This window comes from Peromyscus californicus, unplaced genomic scaffold (assembly GCF_007827085.1).
Source record: "Peromyscus californicus insignis strain IS unplaced genomic scaffold, ASM782708v3 Scaffold_10__1_contigs__length_136768540, whole genome shotgun sequence".
In the NCBI taxonomy this organism is placed as follows: Eukaryota; Metazoa; Chordata; class Mammalia; order Rodentia; family Cricetidae; genus Peromyscus; species Peromyscus californicus.
The window spans coordinates 17,183,118-17,207,638 of NW_026294391.1; the positions used below are offsets into that span (position 1 = coordinate 17,183,118).

The 24,521-nt window shown below is 39.1% G+C and overlaps 1 protein-coding gene across 4 annotated transcripts in view; it reads left to right on the top strand.

The window, feature by feature from the left end:
* Fam120c (family with sequence similarity 120C) overlaps window positions 1–24,521 on the top strand; it is a 133,124-nt gene that overhangs the window by 91,383 nt on the left and 17,220 nt on the right. For 3 of the 4 annotated variants that reach the window (XM_052758504.1, XM_052758349.1, XM_052758270.1), the window contains exon 11: window positions 19,556–19,670. In XM_052758504.1, the coding sequence (XP_052614464.1) occupies window positions 19,556–19,670 (115 nt within the window). Of the gene's footprint in view, window positions 1–3,008; window positions 6,641–19,555; window positions 19,671–24,521 lie in introns of those variants that run through there. The other variant, XM_052758434.1, reaches the window with a different exon arrangement.

The window sequence follows — 24,521 nt, forward strand, 5'->3', positions numbered from 1 at the left end:
TAGTAAGGTAAATGTCATTTCTTTTCCAATTTGCTGTGTTAAAGTACTCTGATAAAAGAAACTTAAGGGAGAAAGAGTTCATTTAAATTCACGGTTCAAACATACAGTCCATCCATGGTAGGGAATTCAAAGCAGTCAGATCTTGAAGCAGTTAATCACATTGTATCCATTGTCTAGAAACAGCAACACAAGGCTGATGCTCCAGTATCTTTCTCCCATTTATACAGTACAGGATCCCAGCTCAGGCAATAGTGCCACCCATAGTGGGTAATTCTTCCCAACTCAGTTTACCTAATTAAAATAACCCCATCTCCATGGTGATTCTAGATCTTATCAAATTGACAAATGAGATTAATTATCACAGTAAACAAGACAGATATTTTTACAGACAGCTCTAGTAATAGCAGTGACAAATGATAGCATACTGCCCTAAACTCAAAGAAAAAACTAGAAAGATTGCATTTCTTAAAGACAGTATCTGAAGACCAAATTGCCCTATATTAATCAGTACCCCCAAAGTCTATCAAATCATCAAGAACAGGTACTATTCTATTTCCTACCACGTGCCTTTATTGTGGTTGATGTTTCTAATCTTTATAATAATAGTACCAAATAGCAGGTCTGACATATATTGACTCATAAATGAGGAAACGGGGAGCAGCAACTGAGAGTAATGATATAGCAAGACAAAGTAGTTAGAGGGTTTAAACCCCCATTTTTCTGACTACCAGTTCCTGTTTGTTAAGAGGATAAAATATTTTAATGTGGTTTTGGGCTAGTAAGATGGCTCAGTGGATAAAAGTCCTTGTCATCAAGCCTTACAAATGGATCTTGACCCCTGGAACCCACATGGTGGAAGGTGAGAATTAACTCCTGCAAGTTGTTCTCTGACCACACACATACATATTCACATGCAGGTGCATGCACACACACACACACACACACACACACACACACACACACACATACACAAAATTAAAAATAAGAATGTACTTCGAACAATTAATATAGAACCTGGTTGAAAATTTTAAAAAATTAACTTTAAATGAAGATTAAACATAAACATGACATTGCTTACCAGCATCAAGTAAACTCTGTATGAACATTGAACTATAGCCTTCTTGAATACTAGGAGTCTGTACTTCTCAATTACTTTATCCAATTATAGTTAAAAGATGCCTCTCATGGAAATAGAGTAATACTGGAGAAATTGTGACTAATATATGTTCGTAAAGTTCTTAGTCCTAGAAAAATAATCTTTCAGGAAAGACTTTTTTAGGAAAGATATGCTTTTGTATATAAAATAGTCACACTGAGGAGGGATACTGAAAACCTGTCAGAACCTTTGAAGTAGAATTTAGCCCTGTTGAATATGGAGAGGCATGCATTAATACCCTATCCTTTCTAGCAAAAGTTTATCCAAATCTAGATGGTTGCCCAAAGTCCACATGATAGCCCACAACCATCTGTAACTCCAGTTCCAGGGGATCCAACACCCTCTTCTGGCCTCCACAGGCAGTAGGCATATACATGGTACACAGACATACATGTAAAACATGCATATACATAAAATAAATAAATCTGAAAATTTTCAACTTACCTAGAGAAAACTAGAAAATAAAACATCATTTAATGTTTCTGCTGTGTGTCGTATGACGTACCACAAATAGAAAAACATTTATGCCCTGAAATCTACCAGGGCCAACAAGGTAGTTTAGCAGATAAAGGTATCTGCCAGCAAACTTGATAACCTCAGTTTAGACTCAAGACCACATGGTGGAAAGAAAGAGCTGACTAGCACAAGATGACTCTCTCTGACTTCCACACACGCACAGTGGCACACACATATGCCCACACATATGTGCATACACACAATATAAATTCAAAATATTTTAGAGTTTTTGTAAAAATAGAATCTACTAAAAGAAGATCTTTGTGTCTGGCATAGGGGTTTTTTCTTCTAGAGGGGCTCATGGAGGCAGAGGATTAGTTGCATTTTTACTTGATCAGAAAAGTGATTAACACCAAAGAAGGCCCCGGGAGCCATTTATTCTCACAGCTGCGATAGTACATGGGGATAGCTAGACATGGGCTCTTGAGGTGAACAGGTTCTGCCAGGATGGATAGAAGAAGGATAATAGAAGAAAGCAGGCAAACTCTTGCAGACATGAGGAGTATTGTGAAAGCTTCGAACAGGACTTCACTCATGAAGTTCAGATGACTGACTAGCTGACAGAGATGACCTTGGTCCTATTGGTGAAACCTACAAACAGTACTTTAGAAACGGTATTCCTGCTACTGCTGCTGCTTTTCAGGTTGTGGCTCTGCCCAGTGGAAGCTGTGTTGATTGAAGCATATAGCTGTGCAAGCATCTCTCTTAAAACAGTGTGACTATAATTGGGCCCAGTGTTGCTATTTAAACTAGCATTTTCATTATGTTCTTAAAACATGTTAATTTTAAAATTGATGCGGGTAAGTGTCAGTTCAACTAAAATATCTGGTTATTATTGAAATGCTATATAACAGGGATAGTTGAACATGAAATAGAGACAATGAATCTAGTGACTGATATTCTATAAATTATACTTATATACATTTATGTTGCTAGATGTGGAAGAAGAAACTCTTATTACATAGTTAATCAAATGCATAAAAGAAGAGGGAAATAACATGAGGAAAGTTGAGTTATTGTTCTGAGATACAATGAAAAGCTCAGCTAATCCACTTAAATGCTATGAACTTAATAATGTGAAATATTTAGTTGTTGAGCAAGTTAAGTGATTCTTGTTTTACCTGAGTAAAATTGAAGTATGTAAATCTGAACAGTAGTGAAAGTGAAGGAAGTGGAACAGAAGTCTATATAGACAAGAGTTTTTCTATGGAAGTAGACATGTAGCTTTCAACAAGAAAGAAAGTCTCAATCTGCTCAAGGCATCAATAGTCTATAAATTTGAGTCAAGATCCCTCCCTTACCCTCACCTCTATTAAAGTGGGTCTATTTCAAGCAGGAATAGCCGAGAAGACAGGGATTCCTTCTCCCAGCTCCTATTCTTGGGCTGTTAATTTACCCTGGAAAGGGAAGGCTGCCATTTGTCATCAATCCCATCCCTGTGTCCAGGTAAGTGTGCCCAAGAGGATTATTGACCCCAACCCCACTCATAAGAAGGCAGAAACTCTAATCTGGTGGTTCTCAACCTTCCCAATGCTGCAACCCTTTAATATAGTTCCTCATGTTGTGGTGACCCCCAACCATACAATTATTTTCGTTGCTACTTCATACCTGTAATTTTGTACTGTTATGAATCATAATGTAAATATCTGACATGCACGTTATCTGATATATGACCCCTGTGAAGGGTTTGAGACCCACAGGTTGAGAACCACTTCTCTAATCCAAGGGAAGCCAATTGATGATAATTGAGGCTCTAATTGTCCCCTTAGCAGCGCATATGTTGGAAGGAGTTTTCACAGTGGGAGGGGTAAGCTGCAAAGATCAAGGCTGCCAATACTACTGTATCCCCATCTTCAATGCCCACCTGTAGAGCAGAAGTAGTACATACCGCACTGGGAAAAACATCCCTAGTCCTAGTAAAACAGTCAGAAGATCTTTGCTGGGGCAGGGCAAGCCATAAGGGTGTGTGTATGCTGACTTGTTTTATGTCAGCTTGCCACAAGCTAGAGTTATCTGAAAGGCGGGAATGTCGATTGAGAAAAATGCCTCCATAAGATCCAGCTGTAAGGCATTTTCTGAATTAGTGATTGATGGGGGGAGGGTCCAGCCAATTGTGGGTGGTGCCATCCTTGGGCTGGTGGTCCTGGGTATTACAAGAAAGCAGGCTGAACAAGGTGTGACGAGCAATCAGTTAAGCAGCACCCCTCCATGGCCTCTGCATCAGCTCCTCCCTCCAGGTTCCTGCCCTGTTTGAGTTCCTGTCCTGACTTCCTTCAGTGATGAATAGTGACGTGGAAATGTAAGCCAAATAAACCCTGTCCTCCCCAAGTTGCTTTGGTCATGGTGTTTCATCACAGCAATAATAACCCTAAGTAAGAAAGGTGAGGGGTGGAAACTGATGTTTTTTAGAACACGACATGGAGAACTTTGTGCCCACAAGTATGTGGAAAGCAATGGGGATCTCGGAGGCTGGTGGCTAACTGACATAAAAAAGTGACAGAAGGTCCAGAAGTTTTATAGCTAGAACCATGGAAAGAATCAGCCTTTTCTTGTCTGCCTGGAACCACAGACAACCTGAGAACAGGAAAATAGTGAGTATTCACTAGATGAGGAAAGGACATAGGGCAAACCTCACGTCATTCACTAAAGACCCACACACTCACTCAGACACAAGTCATACACTCAGATCCATCAATGAATGAAACATGCTTCTGTGGCACAAAGGCCTGAAATACCACCTCTGGCCAAACAGAGCCTGAGGATAACTCCCAAGAAGCTAAATTTAAAACTAAAATCAAATGTATCCTTGTAGTCTGTGTGACTCTTCAAGGCCAGGCCTTCTTAGATGTGATCTGAAAGAGACCTGCAAGCAACTTGTGCCTTGCTGAACGTGGGGCTGAAGTGTGTAACCTCCTTAAACCCTGATACAAATCTTACTCCTGAAATGTATTCAGGGGTAAAAGGTAAAAATCTAACTGGCTGAAAAGACGTAAGCACATTCTTTAACCAGTTAGTGACTTTTGCTTACCATGAGTGACAGATAGTCAAGTTATGGTAAAAACAAAGAAGAAATTTTTCAGCAGACTCAAATGCTGCATTCTGCATGTAAAATGGACTTCGCTAACTAAACAAGAGAACAACTAACTAATAATGTTGACCATCCCTGACCAGTCTACAGATCTCCTAAAGCCATGCTAAGAAACACAAGTATGTAGCAAACAGTAAATAATTCAGGCTTTTAAAGGAGACTAAACACTTAAAAGCAGTATAAATATTTTCAAAGAACAAAATGAAGAGCTGGGGATGTAGTTCTGTAGTGGTATACTTGCTTAGCAAACACAAAGGCCCAAGTTTAAACTCCACCCTTGGACGAAAAACGCACCTGAATAAAGCCATGCTTGCAAAGTTAAATGAAGGCATGATGACCTACCTCACTGTACTGGTTAATCTTGATCATCAACCTGATAAAATTGAGAAACACCTAGGAGATTAGTGTATGTGAGGACATGACCAGAGACATTTAGTTCCTGAAGGCTCTGCCCTTCGTGTGGTTAAGACACTGACAGCTTCAGAATGAGTATTCCATTGAGAGTTGGGAGAGTTGTGGCAGTTGAGGCCTGGGGAAGGAAGTAAATCCTTGGGTGGGCGGGGATGCCTTCCCTTGGCCCCTTTGTGTTTCTGTTCTGCCCCCCACTCTCTCTGTCATCATGTGAGCTGCTTTACCACCCCCTTATCACCTAAACCCCTGAAACTATGAGCAAAATAAATATTTTTCTTCTTTTAAATGGTTTCTCTCAGATGTTTGCTTATAGCATGAAAGTGTGATAAGTGAAATGACACATTTACTAGAGAAGATCCACAGTAGATATGTGCTACCAATGAAAAGAAACAACAAATTTGAAAATAAATCAGTTAAGATTGTGTGAACAGAGAGACCTTGAAAAATAAGTCACACCATTAGCGTACACATAATGATCATACCAGAAGAGGAGAGAGAACAGAAGAGAGAAGTAAAATGGCTGAATGAGCTGGGCGACAGAGGCACACACCTATAATCCCAGCACTCAGGAGGCAGAGACAGGCAGATCTCTGAGTTCGAGGCCAGCCTGGTCTACAGAGTGAGTACCAGGACAGCCTGGACTACACAGAGAAAACCTGTCTCGAAAAACGGGAGGAAAAATGCTGAGTTTCCCAAATTTGATGAAAACCACAACTTTATATGTCCAAGAAGCTCAGTGAACTTGAAATAGCATGAACACAGAGAACAGCATCTGACATACAGTTAAAATGAGAATGACAACAAGTGCTTGAGTACTGGAAGAAGAAAAGAGTTCCGCACATACAGTGCAACCACATGCTAAGACTCATATCAGAAACAGTGGAGGCCAAGGACAACATTCAGTATGCCAAAATAAAACGTTGTCAATTATAAATCTTTATATCTATTGAAACTGTTTGGAAATGAAGACAGAATAAAGATATTCAAGATAAAAGAAGACTCAGAGAATGGCTGCTAGCAGATCTACCTTGGAAAAAATGCAAAAGTTCTGTGGATTGAAAGCAAGGCACATGCATATAATTGCTGCATTTGAAAGGTTGAGGAGGGAGTTCAAGATCACCCTTAGCTTCAGAGCTAGTTTGAAAGCAGACCTGTAGCTGTAACCAACCGTCTTATTAAATAAGAAACACAGAGCCGATTCAGAGAAGAAAGTCAAGAGGTCAGAGCTAAGAGCCTCACCCTTCCTGCTTCAGCGATCCTCTTCAGCCAAGAGAGCTCTCCGAAAAGGAGCTACTTCCTGTGTGTTTGTCTTTATAAAGACTTTCGGTTCTGCCTTCTCATTGGTTGTAAACCCATGCCTCGTCACTGCCTGTCTGTAAAGACTTCCAGGTCTTCTATGGTTGGGATTGAGATTAAAGGCCTGTGTCTCCAATGCTGGCTGTATCTTTTTACACACAGAGATCTACCTAACTCTGTCTACCACGTGCTGGGATTAAAGGCGTGCGCCGCCGCCACCGCCACCACCACCACCACCACCACCACCACCACCACGCTCTTGCTATGGCTCTAATAGCTCTGACCCCCGGGCAACTTTATTTATTAACATACAATTAAAATCACATTTCAGTACAAGTAAAATACCACCACATTTCCCCGTTTCTATTTTAATAAAAAGAAAAAAAGAAAAAGGTTATAACTAGCAAAAGAAAAACTATATATAAAAGTACAATAACTATATACAATATATACAAGTAATGAATATCTAAACAATGTCTAGTCCATTTGTATTTGACAAATTCAGAGAAAATAATTTCATTATCTATCCTATTTTGTTAAGTACAAAATCTGTCTAATTCACTTTCTATCCTAATTAATCTTCAGCTATAACTGACTAATCTTCAGCTCCCTCAGAGACCCAAGAAGGAAATAATATTAGCTAACAAAAATAAAAACAGGAAGTGCATGCAAGCAACTTCCAAAAAAATTGTGAGTTGACAGAAACAGCCAGCTGCCTGGACAGTCACCTGAGGTTTTTCCGCAGTGCTAGGGCATCATCTTCAGCCTATAGGCTTAGTGTATCTGACAGACTCATTTGTGAAGTAGGATGTACACAAGGTCAACAGTTCAACCTCACATTGGGTGAGAGCAGTTTATATACCAGAAACACCTGAATTCCACTAGTGTCATGTCATGATTCAGGATTTTAAATTCTGGAAATTGTTGATGTTTTTTTGAATTCAGCTGTTCATTCTTCTTGGCTGTGTATATATGGCTTCATCTCAGCACAGACCTTTTCTTAAAAGTCCAAAACAAAAAGTAACAACAAACAGTCATTCAACTGGACATGAAAAATAGGAAATACCCACATTTTCACATTTTCTTCCAATTTGCAAATAATATAATTGCATGTGTTCTTTTTTCTTGTTTTAAAAGCTGTTGCACACAAGTATGTATATAACTATGTTGTTGAGCATATCACATGTAGAAAGTATCAGCAAAAAGAAAGTGGGCAGGGCAAAGGAATATTTGGAATAAGAAAATGACAGCAAAGGGTACCCACAATGAGAAATGCAGGGAACCAAAAGCAGTTAGGATAATACAACAGCTATAACCACATGCTTTGCTTCCTTTCTCTCCCTTTTTTCTAAAGAAGTGTAGGATTATGGAAGCTAGAGAGATGGCTAGCAGTTAAGAGCACTGATTACTCTTCCAGAGGACTCGGGTTTGCTTCGCAGCACCCGCATATGGCTCACAACCATCTGTAACTCCAATTCCAGGGGATCCGATGCTCTCTTCTGGTCTCTGTGGGCACTATTCGTGTAACAGGCACACATGCAGGCCAAACACCCACACACATTAAATAAGTCAGTACATCAGTAAATAAAGAAATGAACTTTAAAACATGGGATTATATATTAATAATATTTGATGGTGTGGTTTGGCTTTATATAGATGTAATTGTGCATGTATCAAAAATACTACAAACAAAAAAGGAAGAAATAGAGCTATACAGGAATAAAATCTTTGGAATGAAGTTAGTATATATCTGAGATAGGTACAGATAAGTTCAGGTGTATATAAACTCTAGAGAAACTAACACAAAATTTTTACCTAAAAATGATAGGAAAACATTATTTGAAGTTTACTTAAAAGTACATATGTATCATATGTACTATATAAGTATATGTGAATACCCGAGCCGTAGACAATCTGAAAAAATCAACAGTGCCAGGCATGAGGAACCTCCCTTCAAGTTGTTGGGCAGGGGAGTTCAAGACACTCCCCAAATAACATAAGCTATTATTGTTGCTGTTGGTTATCTTCCACAACTGGAAGGTAAGACCCTTTTGCTGAAGGTGCCTATGATGGCTGGTTTTGGTTGTCAGCTTGACTGCATCTGGAATGAACTAAAACCCAAATGGTTGGACACACCTGTGAGGGATTTTTTTTTCTTAAATCATTTAAAGTGGGAAGACCCACTTCTAATCTGGATCTTTTGAGGTGGGAAGACACACCTTTATTCTGGCCCACACTTTCTGCTGGCTGTTTATTTAAAGGACACAGGAGCCAGACAGTGGTTGCTCATGCCTTTAATCCCAGCATTCAGAAGACAGAGGCACCAGATCTCTGTGCGTTCAAGGCCAACCTGGTCTACGGAGTGAGTTCCAGGACAGCTAAGGCTACAGAGAGAAACCCTGTCTTGGAAAACAAAAATAAAAACAAACAAACAAACAAACAAAATGGACACAGGAAAAGGAAACTCTCTTCCTGCTTGCTATCGCCTTGCTCACAAGTCCATTTCTTCACTGGCACTAGAGCCTACTTCTTTGAGATTCAGATGTATACTGAAGACCAGATGAAACATCCAGCCTCATGGGCTGAACAACTACGGGATTCTTGGACCTTCTGTTGTAGAAAGCCATTGTTGGACTAGCTTGACCACAGCCTGTAAGCCATTCTAATAAATCTTATATACATATGTGTCTGCATATATATTCACTTTATAGGTGCTATTCCTCTAGAGTAGTGGTTCTCAACCTTTCTAATGCTGTAACTCTTAAAAAGTTACAGTTCCTCATGTTGTAGTGACCCCCAACCATAAAATTACTTTTGTTAGCACTTGAGAAGCAGAGGCAGGCAGATCTCCGTGAGTTTAAAACCAGCCTGGTCTACAGAGCAAGTTCCAGGACAGCCAAGGCTACCCAGAAACCCTGTCTTGAAAAACAAACAATTTATTTTTGTTGCAACTCCATAACTGTAATTTTGCTACTGTTATGAATCATGATGTAAATATCTATGTTTTCTGATGGTCTTAGGTGACCCCTGTGAAAGGGTCATTCAACCCCTGGGGGGATCACAACCCCCAGGTTGAGAACAACTGCTCTAGAGAACCCTGACTAATACAATGCCACCCGTGGTTTGGACTCAAGCCTTGGAGGAGTTGAGTGGAAATACCCTGGAATCTCCTCCCTGAGGACTAGCTCTTATAGTATCAGAAGGTGCTATGCAAGCTGCCAAGGGAGAAAAGCAATCAGCAGTCCTCCACTAGTATAACATCTATGAATCACAAAGAGGACTAACACAGCAAGACAGGCCCAAGGATGAAAGAGTGGCACTTGTATCGTGTGGATAGCCAATGGCCACCTAATTGGACTTAAGGCCCACTAAATATAAGAAAATTAATGCCTGGTACTATAACCCTAGCCAACTACCTGTGGCTGGTGAGGACATTCTGAATACCTGTATAAAGCGAAAGAAGAGAAACTAACTCTTGGTGTCATTTACCCAAAGTGGGCCTGACTTGTTCTGAAGAGTTCTGACCTCTCTTGATCTGACCTCTTAATAGAGGTGGTCCTCTCTATTATTGAACAGCACAGCAGGTATTTGTCTTAATTTTTTATAGGAGTCTCACAAGGGAGCAAATTGTTGTGCTGTCCCTGTTGACTCAGAACAACACAAAAAGCTCTACCAGATATTGTCGATCTGTCCCCACATGTTTTTTGTTTTTTTTTTTGGTGGGGTGGTGTTTCTTTCAATACCTTGTGATTCCCAGCAAATGATCTTAGTCATAGCCACCACATCTTACACAAACATACATTGTTCCGAGTTGGGGGCAGAATGAGTCACAAAAGAGAAATAGGGAACTTGGTACATTGAGGAGTCTAAAACATAATAAGAGTGATACACTGTTTTTCTTAAAGTATAGTTAATTGTAATCAGGCTGAGTACACAGTATATAAGCAGAATGAGTACATAGTTCTATTTGATCTCAAAACGTATTATTAACTTGGTTACAGATTGAGTGAAAATTTGGTTTGTAAAGGCAAGTTACAAATAACATTTCTAGAAAACTCATTTTAATACTGATCTTTGTGTCCACAGGTACATGTAGCTCTCACCCCTCATCAAAGAAGCTACTTTTTGCAGCAGTCAGAGACCATTACAGAAATCCACAAATGATCAAAATGCCAAAACCACCGACCAAGGGGTGTCCATTCCACTGCCATATCTACAGCCCAAGTACTACAGCTAAGGGCTCAGGGAGCATTACAGAAGAAGGGGCGGAAAGATTGTAAGAGCCAGAACAGGAGGCCTGCTATTAGATAGTATCTTCTATATGTAACAGGAAAGCTGCACCCATGGAATCTCAGCAGCACAGTCACCTAAACAAGACCTAGATGATGACAACACCAGTTAGCGTGCCAACGTTGATGGGGGAAATCTCACAAGGCCCCCACCCTAGATGAAGAGCTGCAGGCTATCAGTGAGTGCCGAGGGAGGGAAATCAGGATTAAACCCCCATAGGTTATCCAATTCCAAATGGTCATCCCTAAACACATATGTGTGTGACAATAATAATTAAAGAAGAGGTTAATAATTTAGAGGGAGTGGGAGGGGACACAGGAGAAGTTATGGGAGAGGGAGGGGTAGAAATGATGATATAATGTATAATATACTCAATTACCATATCAATAATAACATTATATTAAATTTAAATGAAAAATCCAACCAAAATGCAGAAATTGTCATATTAAGTAAGAAAACAAAATCCAACTATGTGCTATTTAGGAGAGGCACACTTTGGATTATAAAGTGCAATCGAGGACTGGAGAGATGACTCAGCAGTTAGGTTCACTGGCAGCATTTCTAGAGAAGCCGGGTTTGAGTTCCAGCACCCACATGGCAGCTCAGAGTACATGTGGATTCTAAGTAGACATGGGGCTGGAGAGATGGCTCAGCAATTAAGAGCACTTGCTGTTCTTGCAGAGAATCTGAGTTTAGTCTTATATCCACCTGTAACTTCAGCTCCAGGGGATTCAGCACCCTCTTCTGGCCTCTTAGGACACCACACACCCATGTGGCATACACTCACACATATACACACACATAAACAAAAATAAAATAAAAAATGGGCAGTGGTGGTGCCTGCCTTTAATCCCAGCACATGGGAGGCAGAGGCAGGGGGAATCTCTGAGTTTGAGGCTAGCCTGGTTTACTGAGCAGGACAGCCAGGACTACACAGAGAAACCCTGTATTGGAAAACAACAACAAAAAGAAAAAGGGAACTATAAATGGACAATTTAACAATAATAATCGGGCTGGGTTGTAGCTACACCATAGTGCGCATGCTTAGCATGCCATATGGCTCTGAGTTCAGTTCCCAGTTCACACACAAGATATTTAAATACAGATTGCAGCATCTCATTTTCAAAAATGGATAAAGAACAACTGCAGAAATTGAAACAAAAGTTCTGAACTATCCAATAAGCCATTCCTGCAGTCATCTAGAGAATACCCCACCCAACACTACAGAGTATACATCCTTTTCATATGTACATGGGGCATTCTGCATAGTAGACAGTACGGTAGATCACAGAGCAAGACATGATGAGTGTAAAAGGATTACAGTTATTCAAAATATTGTCTGTGACAACCACAAATTAGAAATAATTCATGAAGGGAAGTTTGAAAAAAATCACAAGTGTGTGAAAATCGAACTGCACAGTCCTACATAATGAGTCAAAGAAGAAACCACAAAGGAAATTAGAAGACAAAGATGAGTAGGAACCAAATGGCGACACAATAATTTATAAGGCATGCCTAAAACAGTGCTGATAAATATAGAGCTGTGTGTGCTTTTAATATAAAGGGAAACCTCAAACCAATTATTTAATTTTGTATACGACACTAGAAAAAAGCCAACACTGAAACTCTACACATTGCTGGTCTTGGCTGTGTGGGAAGCTGAGGAAGGAGGAGGAGAGCTCATGGTAGTTAAGAGCCATCCATCCATCAGAAGCAGCAAGCAAGGGTAGACTCAGCACTGATACAGTTACCTGGCATGTATGAAGTCCCAAATCTCCCCAGCACTGCAAATGCCTAAACTCAAAGACTCCGACAGAAGGAATCTACCAAGTCTACACTTGCAAATCAAATAAGGATACAAAAAGAATAATGTTAAATGCTACACAATATAAAAAGTGTGAGGAATAGCCGGGCGGTGGTGGCGCACGCCTTTAATCCCAGCACTCGGGAGGCAGAGGCAGGCGGATCTCTGTGAGTTCGAGGCCAGCCTGGGCTACCAAGTGAGTTCCAGGAAAGGCGCAAAGCAACACAGAGAAACCCTGTCTCGAAAAACCAAAAAAAAAAAAAAAAAAAAAAGTGTGAGGAATAATATGCCAACAAATTAAGTGAGAGATAAAATTGACAAATTACTTAAAGTAACCCAAGAAGAAATGTAAAATCTGACCAAGTATATGACAAGGACTCAAATTACTAATTAAAATCTACCCATAAAGTAAATACCAGGCCCAGTAATTTTATATTATAACCTCTAGTTTCATTGATTTTCCTGCAGATGACATAATTTTGTTCTTTGAGGCTGACTCATAACTACACTGTATAAATAGCACATTTTATTTGCCCATCCATTGATTGGCACCTAAACTGACTCTAACTTGATCTGTGAAATTGTTGCTGTGAATATGAGCATGCACATTCTATCCCCCCCTTTGCTATACAGAACTTAGGGATTGGATGCAAGCCTATATCATCTGTACTTGCTGTTTCACTGAGCTGTTGGCTTCCTAGTCACAAAATTGTTCCTTGTGCCAACCTCTCTGTTTTCCACATGTAGTTGGGAACTTTGAGTTTTATGTTAAGACCTTTGATCCATTTTGATTTGAATTTTATGTAGAATAAGAGTGAGCCAGTTTCAGGCTTCTGCATGTGGTTGCCTAGTTTCCTAAGTACCATTTGTTAAAATGACTCTGGCTTCCAGTGTATGCTCTTGTCACCTTGGTCAAGAACCAAATCTCTGAGGATTTGAGGTCTACATACGCTCCTCTCTTTCCAGCCCTTTGTTATACATGCCTGTTTTGTGCCAACACCATGATTTTTGTTATCAACTATGGCTTTGTAGTATAATTTGAAATTGGGTGTTATAACTTTAGAAGTACTTTTTTTTCTATTCGGGGTCTTTTCTGCTTCCATATCATTTTGAGGATTATTTTCTAGTTCTGTAAAAAAAAAAAAAAAAAAAAAAAAAAAAAAAAAAAAAAAAAAAAAAAAAAAGGTGTTGGTATTTGGATGGGGGATTGCATTGAATCTGTAGATGAATTTCGTTAGTATGGCAACTTTAACAATATTAACTCATCCATGAACATGGAAGGACATCTTTTGTCATCTTTCTTTGGGGTGTTATAATTATCATTGTAGAGTCCTTTCGTCTATCCCAGTGGTTCTCAACCTGTGGGTCATGACCCCTTGGGGGTCACATATCCTGCATATCAGATACTTACATTATGATTCATAACAGTAGCAAAATTACAATTATGAAGTGGCAGTGAAAATAATTTTATGGTTGACAGTCACCACAACATGAGAAACTGTTAAAGGATCACAATGTTAGAAAAGTTGAGAACCACTGATCAGTTAGATTTATTGTTAGCTATAGTTTTGTTCTGTTTTGTTTTTGAGGTTATTTTAAGTTAAATAATTTATATGATAGTTTTCTCAGCAAGTTAATTTTTCATCAATGTGTAGGAAATCTGGTTTTTTTAAATGCTGATTTTTGTATTCTGTCACTTTGCTTAAATTGTTTATCAGATCTGATGGATTCTCTAGGATTTTTAAGTATGAGATCATACCCCTGAAAACAGGGACAACTTGACTTTTCCTCCCTACTTACGTTCTTTTGTTTCTGTCTCTTGCCTTACTACTCTAAGACTGCCAGCAGTTTGGTGAAGAAAACTGATAGTACTAAATACTACTTCACTCAGTCAGAATGATTCTAATTAAAAAGACCATAACAAATATTTTTAAAATATTGAAAAACTACAAGAGGTATAGATACTTTGGAGCCTACTTTGCCATTTTCTTAGTTTAAATTATATATTGTTTAAAACAAATCAAACAAACAAAAAAAGCATGGCTTTGCATATAGTAGGAAACGCTTTACCAGTGAGGTACATTTCCATCTGGTTTGCCATTTTCTTTTTCCATAAGATTTTTTTTTCCAAATTTTTGTATTTGTGTGTGTGTGTCTGTGTGTCTGTGTGAGTATATGTCATGTGTGTGCAGATCCCTGTGGAGGCCAGAAGAGGGCATCATATCCTGGAGCTGGAGTTACAGGTGGTTGTGAGCTACCTGAGGTAGGTGCTAGGAACTGAACTTGGGTCCTCTGAAAGAGCCACAAACATTCTTAACCACCGAGCCATCTCTCCAGCCCCCAAATTTATTATTTTCTCAAAAGATTAAATGTGTATATATCAGATGACTCATTCATTTCACTCCTAGCTGTCGCTCCAAGAGCACTGAAAAGATATGCCCACAGAAAGACTTGAATATTAATGGAAGTATTAATCATAATAGCCAAAAAGCTCAAAGAACCTAATTATCTATCAACTGGTAAGTGGATAAACGTACTGAGGTATGTCCATCAATGAAAATTATGTAGCAATTAAGTCAAACTACTGATAACAGACCACATCATGAATCAACCTTAAAATCATTATGCTGAGGGCTGGTCCGTTGTAGAGTGCATGCATGTGAGGACCTGGGTTCAAACTCCAGCACTTCAAATAATTATTATGCTTAATGTTCCTGGAAAAAGCCAAAAAGATATAAGTAAATGGAAACTTTGTGAACCGTAAATATTAATCATAAAGTGTCATTCTTGCTGGGTGGTGATGGCGCATGCCTTTAATCCCAGCACCTGAGAGGCAGAGGCAGATGGATCTCTGTGAGTTCGAGGCCAGCCTGGTCTACATAGTGAGTTCCAGGACAGCCAGGGCTGTTACACTGAGAAACCCTGTCTTGAAAAGCCAAATAAAAAAGTATGTCATTCTCCCCAAGTGCTCTACCACTCTGTCCCAACCCTTTTACATTTTTCTGAATTAGAATGAATTGAAAATTTGGAGTCAGCACAGATTTATTAATGTTACTTAAAATTAAAGGTAGAAGTGGTGTGCCAGGTGGTAATGGCACACAGCTTTAATCCCAGCAATCGGTAGGCAAAGGCAGGCAGATCTTCAAGTTCGAGACCAGCCTCATCTACAGTTGAATTCTAGGACAGCCAGGGCTACTCAGAGATACCCTGGCTCAAAAAAATTAGAAGTGGCATAAAAGGAAGGACTATCAATTATTTAAGTTAGTATGGTATTGGCTTGGGAAACAAACACAAAATTAATAGGCTAGTAACAAATCTTTGTATATATGTATGAGAATTTAGTATCTAAAAAAGAGTTTTACCAAAAAAAAAAAAAAGAACTGCGTACTGTGTTATGTACTAATGCTGAGTGCTCTACATTCATGTTAGCTTCCAAAATATGTATTCTTTGTCACTATATTCCCTACAAATAAAGGTCCTATCATTGTGTCTACAATATCACAGCAATTTACTATATATGAAGAAATTATAGTTGACTCTATAAACTGTAGTAGAATATATAATACTTGCATGTATTGTCTAAAATTATGTTATAGTAAAGACGCTGTCTTGTCACTGAAAATGAAAAAGTTCCTTGGGAAATATAATCATGATATAGGTTTTATTATTTTTTTATATTCATGTATTTTTATTCTACTTTCTGTGTCTGGGTGTTTTGCCTGCATGTCTGTCTGTGCCCCACATGCATGCAGTGCCTACAAAGGCCAAAAGAGGGCGTTGAATCATTGGGAACTGGAAGTACAGATGGTTAGTAGCCACCATGTGGTTGCTGGGAGCCAAGGCCAAGCCCTCCACAAGAGCAGTAAGTGCTGTTGACCACTGAGCCAACTCTCTAACCTCCATGAGATGATTTTGCCAGAGAAAATCTTCAGTGGCATCATATAGTTTGGAAAATAGCACATGCTGAACCACCCTGAATGTTGGTAGATTTAACAAATGATAATTATTATTTTCTGCTACCCTGTTTCTGATCCTTGCACATCATTGACTTGTTAGTCCCTATACTGTATCTTAACATTTATTCAACACTAGTTGAATAGCAGCACTGATTCAAGAATGGAGGTTAGCCTATGCTGACGGTAACTGATTTGTCCAGCAAATATTTATTGAGCACCTACTGTGCTGTGTTTTACACTAAGGCGAGAGAGAGATTTCAGATTAACACTGGAATGTAAATCAAACCAAGCAAAAAGCTCTGGTCCCTAATAAAGTAAGTTAGTTCTTCCTCTGTAGAGCCCTCTAGGTCCATTTAGTCAGCACTCAGAACAATCTGCACCATCATGCCCCTTCTGTGAGCTCACCTTTCTCACACTTGACTCCTTCGGATCATTTTTATCTTATAACATTCAAGATGTAAGTAATTCGAAGAATTCTACTTTGGAAGCTTTGTTTTAGTTAAGGTTTTCATTGTGGATATATTTGCTTTTGGTTTGTCATTTGTTTTATCATGACCTGATTGATACATTATTCTTCCAATAAATATTTACAAATACCCACTCTATGCCATGTACTTTATAATTATAATAAATATGGAATTCTAAACAAATATCATCAAGAAAATAAAAGGTCCTAGACCTCTGGTAACTCACAGAGACATTTGAATAAATTCTTTGTAGAAAATCAGTAAAGCATTTAAACTTCATTCTGTTAATCACACAGTCTGTGATTTTAAATGTCTGTTATGTGTACCTTTCATGTCCTAGCTGGATGGTAACATTTGAAACTCCCAGTATGAACGCATTTGTTGTTCATTATCTTCCCTTTTTTTTTCCTTTACAGTTGTCAACAAACTAGGATAAAAGGCTTAAAAACAAAAGCTTAAGTAAAGCTAAACCAAGAAACTATGAAAATAGCCTTCAAGGCAAAAAGTATTAGTAAAAAGAACACTTTATGGAAGATACAAGCTATGAATTATGTGCTAAATCATATAGTATCAGAAAATATAAAGTATGAATAAATTTCCCAAGTGAACAAAATATGAGTGGGAAAGAGGGTACAAATGCTTTAGGCAAAAGGAAGTTTTGTGGGGTGCAGAGTTCCTGCCTCCATATCCTGAGTTGTTAAAGAAGTCACGGGATTTGTTATCATCCTGCTACTCCAGAATCATTGTAAAATTCAAAGGAATAGGACTTGGAGCTTGAATCAAAAATAGTGGTGGTAAGGTTGCTTATACTGTTTGGTTGGTTGGTTTGGTTTTGGTTTTTGCCCATGGGAGGACAGTAGCTCAGAGAGGTTTCTAGATGCCATGCCAGATTATGGCTGTAGCAATTGGGCCAGTGTCCCCAGGAATATATCCCATCTGTTGTCCAGGCACCCTTTGCTTTAAATGCCAAGTTTCTAAAGTCTTGTACAACTTTAGAAGTTATGCTTGTTCATTGTTTTGTGGGCCTTCAAGGAGCTAAATGCATATTTTATGCTGATATATTTGCAGTTTTTTTCTATCTGTCTCTACATTCTCAGTATCTATAAGACACTGTATCTTTAAGACACATTCAGTCTGTGGATAATCAATTCAAATACTCATGAATAGGTACCTAATTAGTAGATTCTTTTTCCTTTTTAAATTTTTTTTATATTTTATGTTGGTATTGGTATATTGCCATGGTATATTGGTATTGGTATTTTGCCATGGGTGTTGGGTCCTCTGGAACTGGAATTACAGACAGCTGAGAATTGTCATGTGGGTTCTGGGAATTGAACCCGGGTCCTCTGAAAGGGCAGTCAGTATTCTTAACTGCTGAGCCATCTCTCCAGCCCTCCCTTTTTTTTCATTTTATCTATCAAGACTAGGTTTCTCCATGAAGCCCTGGCTGTCCTGGAACTAGCTCTGTAGACCAGGCTGACCTTGAACTCAGAGATCCACCTGCCACTGCCTCCCGAGTGCTGGGATTAAAGACGTGCCACCACTGCCTCGCCCTACATTTCCTAGCTTTAAAAATGGTACCATGACATCAAGTCATCTTCACAAGCCAGAGTTCTTAAACCTGTGGCCAAGGGTTGGAAGTGACAAAGCATTCACCTAACATACGTGTAGTCCTGGATTCCATCCCTAGCACTGTGGGGGAAAATTCCTATGACCAAACCTTTTGGGTTTATACACTGGTAGCTCTTATCTTTATTCCCAGACAACTTCATTCCTACTGACAATGACTTTGGCCACAGATGCAGTCACCTCTCAACTGATATGCATGTCATTATCACACTCCTGTTAACAATCCTTAAATGTCTTCCTAAAATTTGGGGACAAAGATGCACATTCCCTAATCTTATTTGGAGACTATGATGTGACCTACTTTATGATTTCACCCGCTGTCATTAAGCAATATCAAACCAGGTGCATCTTGCCAAATCATGCCTCCATAATACTCCAGACTATCCTAGAGCATCCTATTCCTACCTTATGTCTCAATAACTATCTGATTCCCTTGAAACTCTGCTCCTGCTGAGTTTTTCAGGGTGACTTCCTTAACCATTTGAACTCTCCTGTGTTCTCAAAGAACCCTGCATAGTTTTTTTCTTGATTCATAACACACTGTACTGTCAATGTTGTTTATGCCTGTCTCCTCTACCACTCAGATTTGGAATCACTATAAACTAGCTCAGAGTTTGGTCCCTGATAAGGTTGTGGAGTTTTTGTGTGTGCATGTTTGTGTGTTTGTTTTACAGTTTGGGGAATAGATTCCAGTGCCTTGTGCATACTAAGCAAGCTCTTTACTACAGAGCTGCATCTCCAGCCATTGTTGTTGTTGTTGATAGTGTCTTGCTATGAAGCCTGGGCTAGCCTGGAACTCTATCTTTCTGCCTTTTTCTCCTAAGTATTAGAGTAATAGGATTAGAGGCGTGTGCTAAAATGTATGGCACCATTTTTGGTTCTTAGGAAGTGCGTGTGACATGAATGGCAATTGTGATCAAATACTGATGTTCTTGTTTCTAGATACATGGTTCAGTGGCCTGGTGGTCGAATCCTGCATCGCCATGAACTTGATACCTTCCTTGCACAGGCTGTGTCTACCCAGCTTTATGAACCAGATCAGCTTCAAGAACTCAAGGTGATTTAATTTAGTCCACCATCATTTAAAATTCTTCTGCCTTTTAGGCTTTTCTTTTTCTTTTTCTTTTTTTGAGACAGGGTCTCAGGCTGGCTTAAACTTTCTGTGTCAGTACAGATGACCTTATGACCTTGAACTCCTGATCCTTATGCTTCTACTTCCCAAGTGCTGAGATTTATAGGTATGTGCTGTTTCTACATAAACTCATACCTCAACTCTAAGTCTTTTCCTTTTGGAGCGAGGGAAAATAATAATTCTATAGGTAAGTATTTTATTTACCTTAGCCAAATAGATACTTCTATTAATAAAACCAAGAGATGCTGCTATATTACCCCCCCCCCATAATGATGAATGAGAAGACAGAGAAAAAGATACTTTGTAGGGCTTGTAAATCATGGTAAGGTTTCCGTCACTAATAAGGTATGTTGCAGGGACTTACCTTAGTATCCCTACTTGTCACTGAGTAAATGTCTATCTCCCACTACTTAATTTCTATTTCTTTATTTAGTGTGCGAGTATAGGCGTGTGTGTACTACAGTATACATGTAGAGGTCAGATGACAACTCTCAGTAGTCAATTCTCTCGGGCCACCTTGGAAGATCTGGGGATCAAATTCAAGTTCCTCTACCTGCTGAGCCATCTCATTACTGGCCCCTCTCCCAAAACACACTTAAGAAAGATTAGTGAATCCTGGAAGAAACACAAAAGCATAAAGAAGAAAGTAAAGACAGCAAGAACTAAAGCAATAAAAGAGAGTGGTATGGTAGGCAGACTAAAGACAGGTTGCCTTGTGCTTCAGTCTTGGCATTATTACCCCCTAGCAGGAACTCAAGGCAGGAATCTGGAGGCAGAAACTGTTGAAGCAGAGACCATGGAGGAGTGCTGCTAACTGGCTTGCTCCTCATGGCTTGCTCATACATCAATCATTAATCAAGAAAATGCCCTAAGACTCCCTCATAGACCAATCTGATGAAGGCAATTTCTTTCTTTTTTTCTGAATTTATAAGCTTTTATTCAGATTAATCAATAAATTGACAAAACAAAGCTTATTAATTATAGGAAAGAGTGGTACCACTATGTAGCCTACAGATATTTAAGAGGATCTAATGAGATATTATGAATTTCTAAACAACTGCATGTAACCACCTACAAGAAGGAAGAAATAGAAAATTTGTCAGAAATTGTGGCAGAGAGGAAAGTAACCTCACTTCAACAAACACGTGGTTTTAAGAGAATGGGGAATTTTGCAAATACTATTTGCACTTAACATCACTGAAGATAAGGATAGTCTGGATAAATGGAGAGTTGGTGGTAAGATGTTAAAATGAGGGGGCTGGAAAGATTGCTCAGTGGTTAAGAACATTGGCTGCTCTTCCAGAGGACCAGGGTTCAATTCCCAGCACCCACATGGCAATTTACAACTGTCTTTAACATATAACTCCATTCTGGAGGATCTGACACCCTCACAGAGGCATATATTCAGGCAAAACACCAATCAATGCTCATAAAAATAAGTTATTTTTTAAAAAGATGTAAAATGAAAGGCCTGAGACCATTTGAAAACAAAACAAAGAACACACATAGTGGAACATCCTCTAATCCCTGCTGCAGGAGGGTCATTTGTTTGAGGCCAGCCTGGGCTATGTAGTGACACCTTGGCTCAAAAAGCAAGCACAAATTACAAATTTGAAGCAGGGTGGCACATGCTTCAAAGCTGAGGCAGGAAGGTAAAGAGTCTAAGACCAGCCCAGAGTATGTGGAGATTTCAAACAAAACAATAGACTTGGAGTCGGGCTGCAGCTCAGTGGTAGAGTACCTGGATAATATGCAAGAGGCTTTGGGTTCGATCACAAACATCAGAGAAAAGAGAAAAAGACTTGCAAAGTCGTAATTTAGATTAGGTCAGCTAAAGAAAGATGCAACAGCCTAAGACAAAGAATGATTCTTTTGATATCAAATATATTCCTGGGTCCTAGAGCAGCTCTTTGTGCCAAATCACACCCAGAAGGGGCCTTGAAAATGCATCAACTTTCCTATTAAGCCATCTGATGTGCCAGCCTTAAATAGCCACTACAGTCAGTTTTAACTTATTTATGTGTATTAATGTTTTGCCTGTGTGGATATTTGTGCACTGTGTGCATGTCTAGTGCCCACAGACATCAGAATGGATCATTGGGTCCCCTGGAACCAGAGTTACAGATGATTGTGAGCCACCCTGTGGAATTGAACCTGGGTCCTCTGTAAAATATCAAGTGCTCTTAACTGCAGAGATGTCTCTCCAGCTCCATACCATGATCAGTTTTTGATGTTATCTTTCTTTGATATCTTTCTGGGGAGGGGGAGTGTGCTAATGATCAAATATTGTGGTGTTTTGTATGCTTGTCCTATGCATTTATAATATTGTTTATAAATTATGTCAACTGCTTTTCCATACAAAAATATTTTTCAAAGTTACACCTGTTGGCTGGGTATAATGGCACAATCCTATAATATCAGTATTCAGAGGCTAGAGGATCACCCATGAGTTCAAGGTCAGCTTGATCTCTACATAGAGTGTGGTGGTGGAGCATGCCTTTAATCCCAGCACTTGGAAGGCAGAGGCAGGAAGTTCTCTGAGTTTGAGGCTAGCCTGATCTACTGAGCAGGACAGCCAGGACTATTACACAGAGAAACCCTGTCTCAAAAAAAAAAAAAGAAAAAGAAAAAGAAACGATGGGTCTGGAGAGATGGCTCTAAGTACTCACTTCTCTTGCAGAGGATGCAGGATTGGTTCCTAATATCCACAACATACAACCATCTATAACTTCGGTTCTAGGGAATCCATGGCCCTCTTTTGGCCTCCAGGGGCACTTCAAACAAGTGGTACACTTGTGTACATACAGGCAAAACACTCATACACATAAAATAAAAAATAAATCTCTGAAACTCCAAATGATTCCTCTTAACTTTATTTCTTGTCATTATTCGCCAAACAATACAATATGAAATCTGTTCATAATAAAGTAATATAGAGCTAATTTAACATATAGAAGGATTGTGTAGGCTATATATAAACATACCATTTTCCATAAGGGACTTGGGCATCCATTGATTTAGTTATCTTCAAGGGGTCCTGAAACCAGTTCCCCAAGAATACTGAGAGACAACTGTATTGTACTTTCTTTTTAACTTATCATAGTCCATATTTATTTTGTGTTAAAAATTTAGTAATTTTTTTATCATATGGATGTATCATTTAATTATTATGATGTTAGCTGTATAGATTATTTCTAGTTTTCATTAATATATGTAATGTGATAATTGCATGCTTATGCATACATCTTTATTGACATGTGCATTTCCTTAGAATATAGTCTATAATCCTGTATAACAGTTTTAGTGTACCTATATTTTGACTGCAACCTGTCTCATAAGACTAGGTATTGAATTTTCCAATTTTGGCATCATGTCAGCACTCAAAAATGCTTCAGACTTTGGAACATTTTGTTTCTGAAATGGAACTTTCTGTGTTACCTAGGCTCAACTCCAACTCCTAGGTTCAGATGATCCTATTCCCTCAGCCTTTTGAGTAGCCAGGACTATATCTGAGCTCTAGCATGCTTGGCAGAAGAGGTTCTTTTTCGTTTGGTTGGTTGGTTGACTGGTTGGTTTGAGAGAAGATATATTGTCTTGGCCCAGACTGGCCTTGAACTTGTAGCAGCCCTCCTGCCTCAGTCTCCCAAGTCCATGTACCATCACCTGGCTAGAACTGATTGAGTTGGCAAATGTGAATATTTTCAGACTTCTTGATCTGTGTTACTTAGTTGCAATGTATATCCTCAGCATTTATATGATTTCCCATTTATTTCACTGCACTATCATCAGTATTGAATATTCTTTTGGTTTTCACTTTTTGAAATTTTCAAATTTGATGGACAGAATAATGAGCAGCCTCTAAATTGTAGGTTCTCAGCCGGGCGGTGGTGGCGCAAGCCTTTAATCCCAGCACTCGGGAGGCAGAGCCAGACAGATCTTTGTGAGTTCGAGGCCAGCCTGGTCTACAGAGCGAGATCCAGGAAAGGCGCAAAGCTATACAGAGAAACCCTGTCTCGAAAAACCAAAAAAAAAAAAAAAAAAAAAAAAAATTGTAGGTTCTCAACCTGTGGGTCATGACTTCTTTGGTGTCACATATCAGATGTCCTGCATATCAGATATTTACAATGCATAATAGTAACAAAGTTACAGTTATGAAGTATCAATGAAATAATCCACATGAGGAACTGTATTAAAGGGTCACAGCATTAGGAAGATTGAGAACTACTGATCTAAATCATTTCAAGGAAAGGTGGACATAAAAGCTACTTATGTGCCGGGCAGTGGTGGTGTATGCCTTTAATCCTAGTACTCAGGAGGTAGAGGCAGGTGGATCTCTGTGAGTTCAAGGCCAGCCTGGTTTACAGAGCGAGATCCAGGAAAGATGCAAAGCTACACAGAGAAACCCTGTCTCGAGAAACAAAAACACAAACAAACAAATTTAAAAAAAGCTACTTATGTACTGAAATAACTACTGAAAGGCAATATATATGGTAGCTCAAGACTGTCATCCCAGTACTTAGGAAACTGAGGCAGGAGGATTACTGTGACTGTGAGATCAGCCTGAGTTTCAGAGTAAGATCATTTTTTAAAAACTATTTTACATGTATTTTTATTTATTTGGGGGTATATACAGAGGGATACATGTGTGCCATGAAAGGAGTGTGGAGGTCAGAGGACAATTTTTTTTTTTTTTTTTTTTTGGTTTTTCAAGACAGGGTTTCTCTGTGTAGCTTTGCGCCTTTCCTGGAACTCACTTGGTAGTCCAGGCTGGCCTCG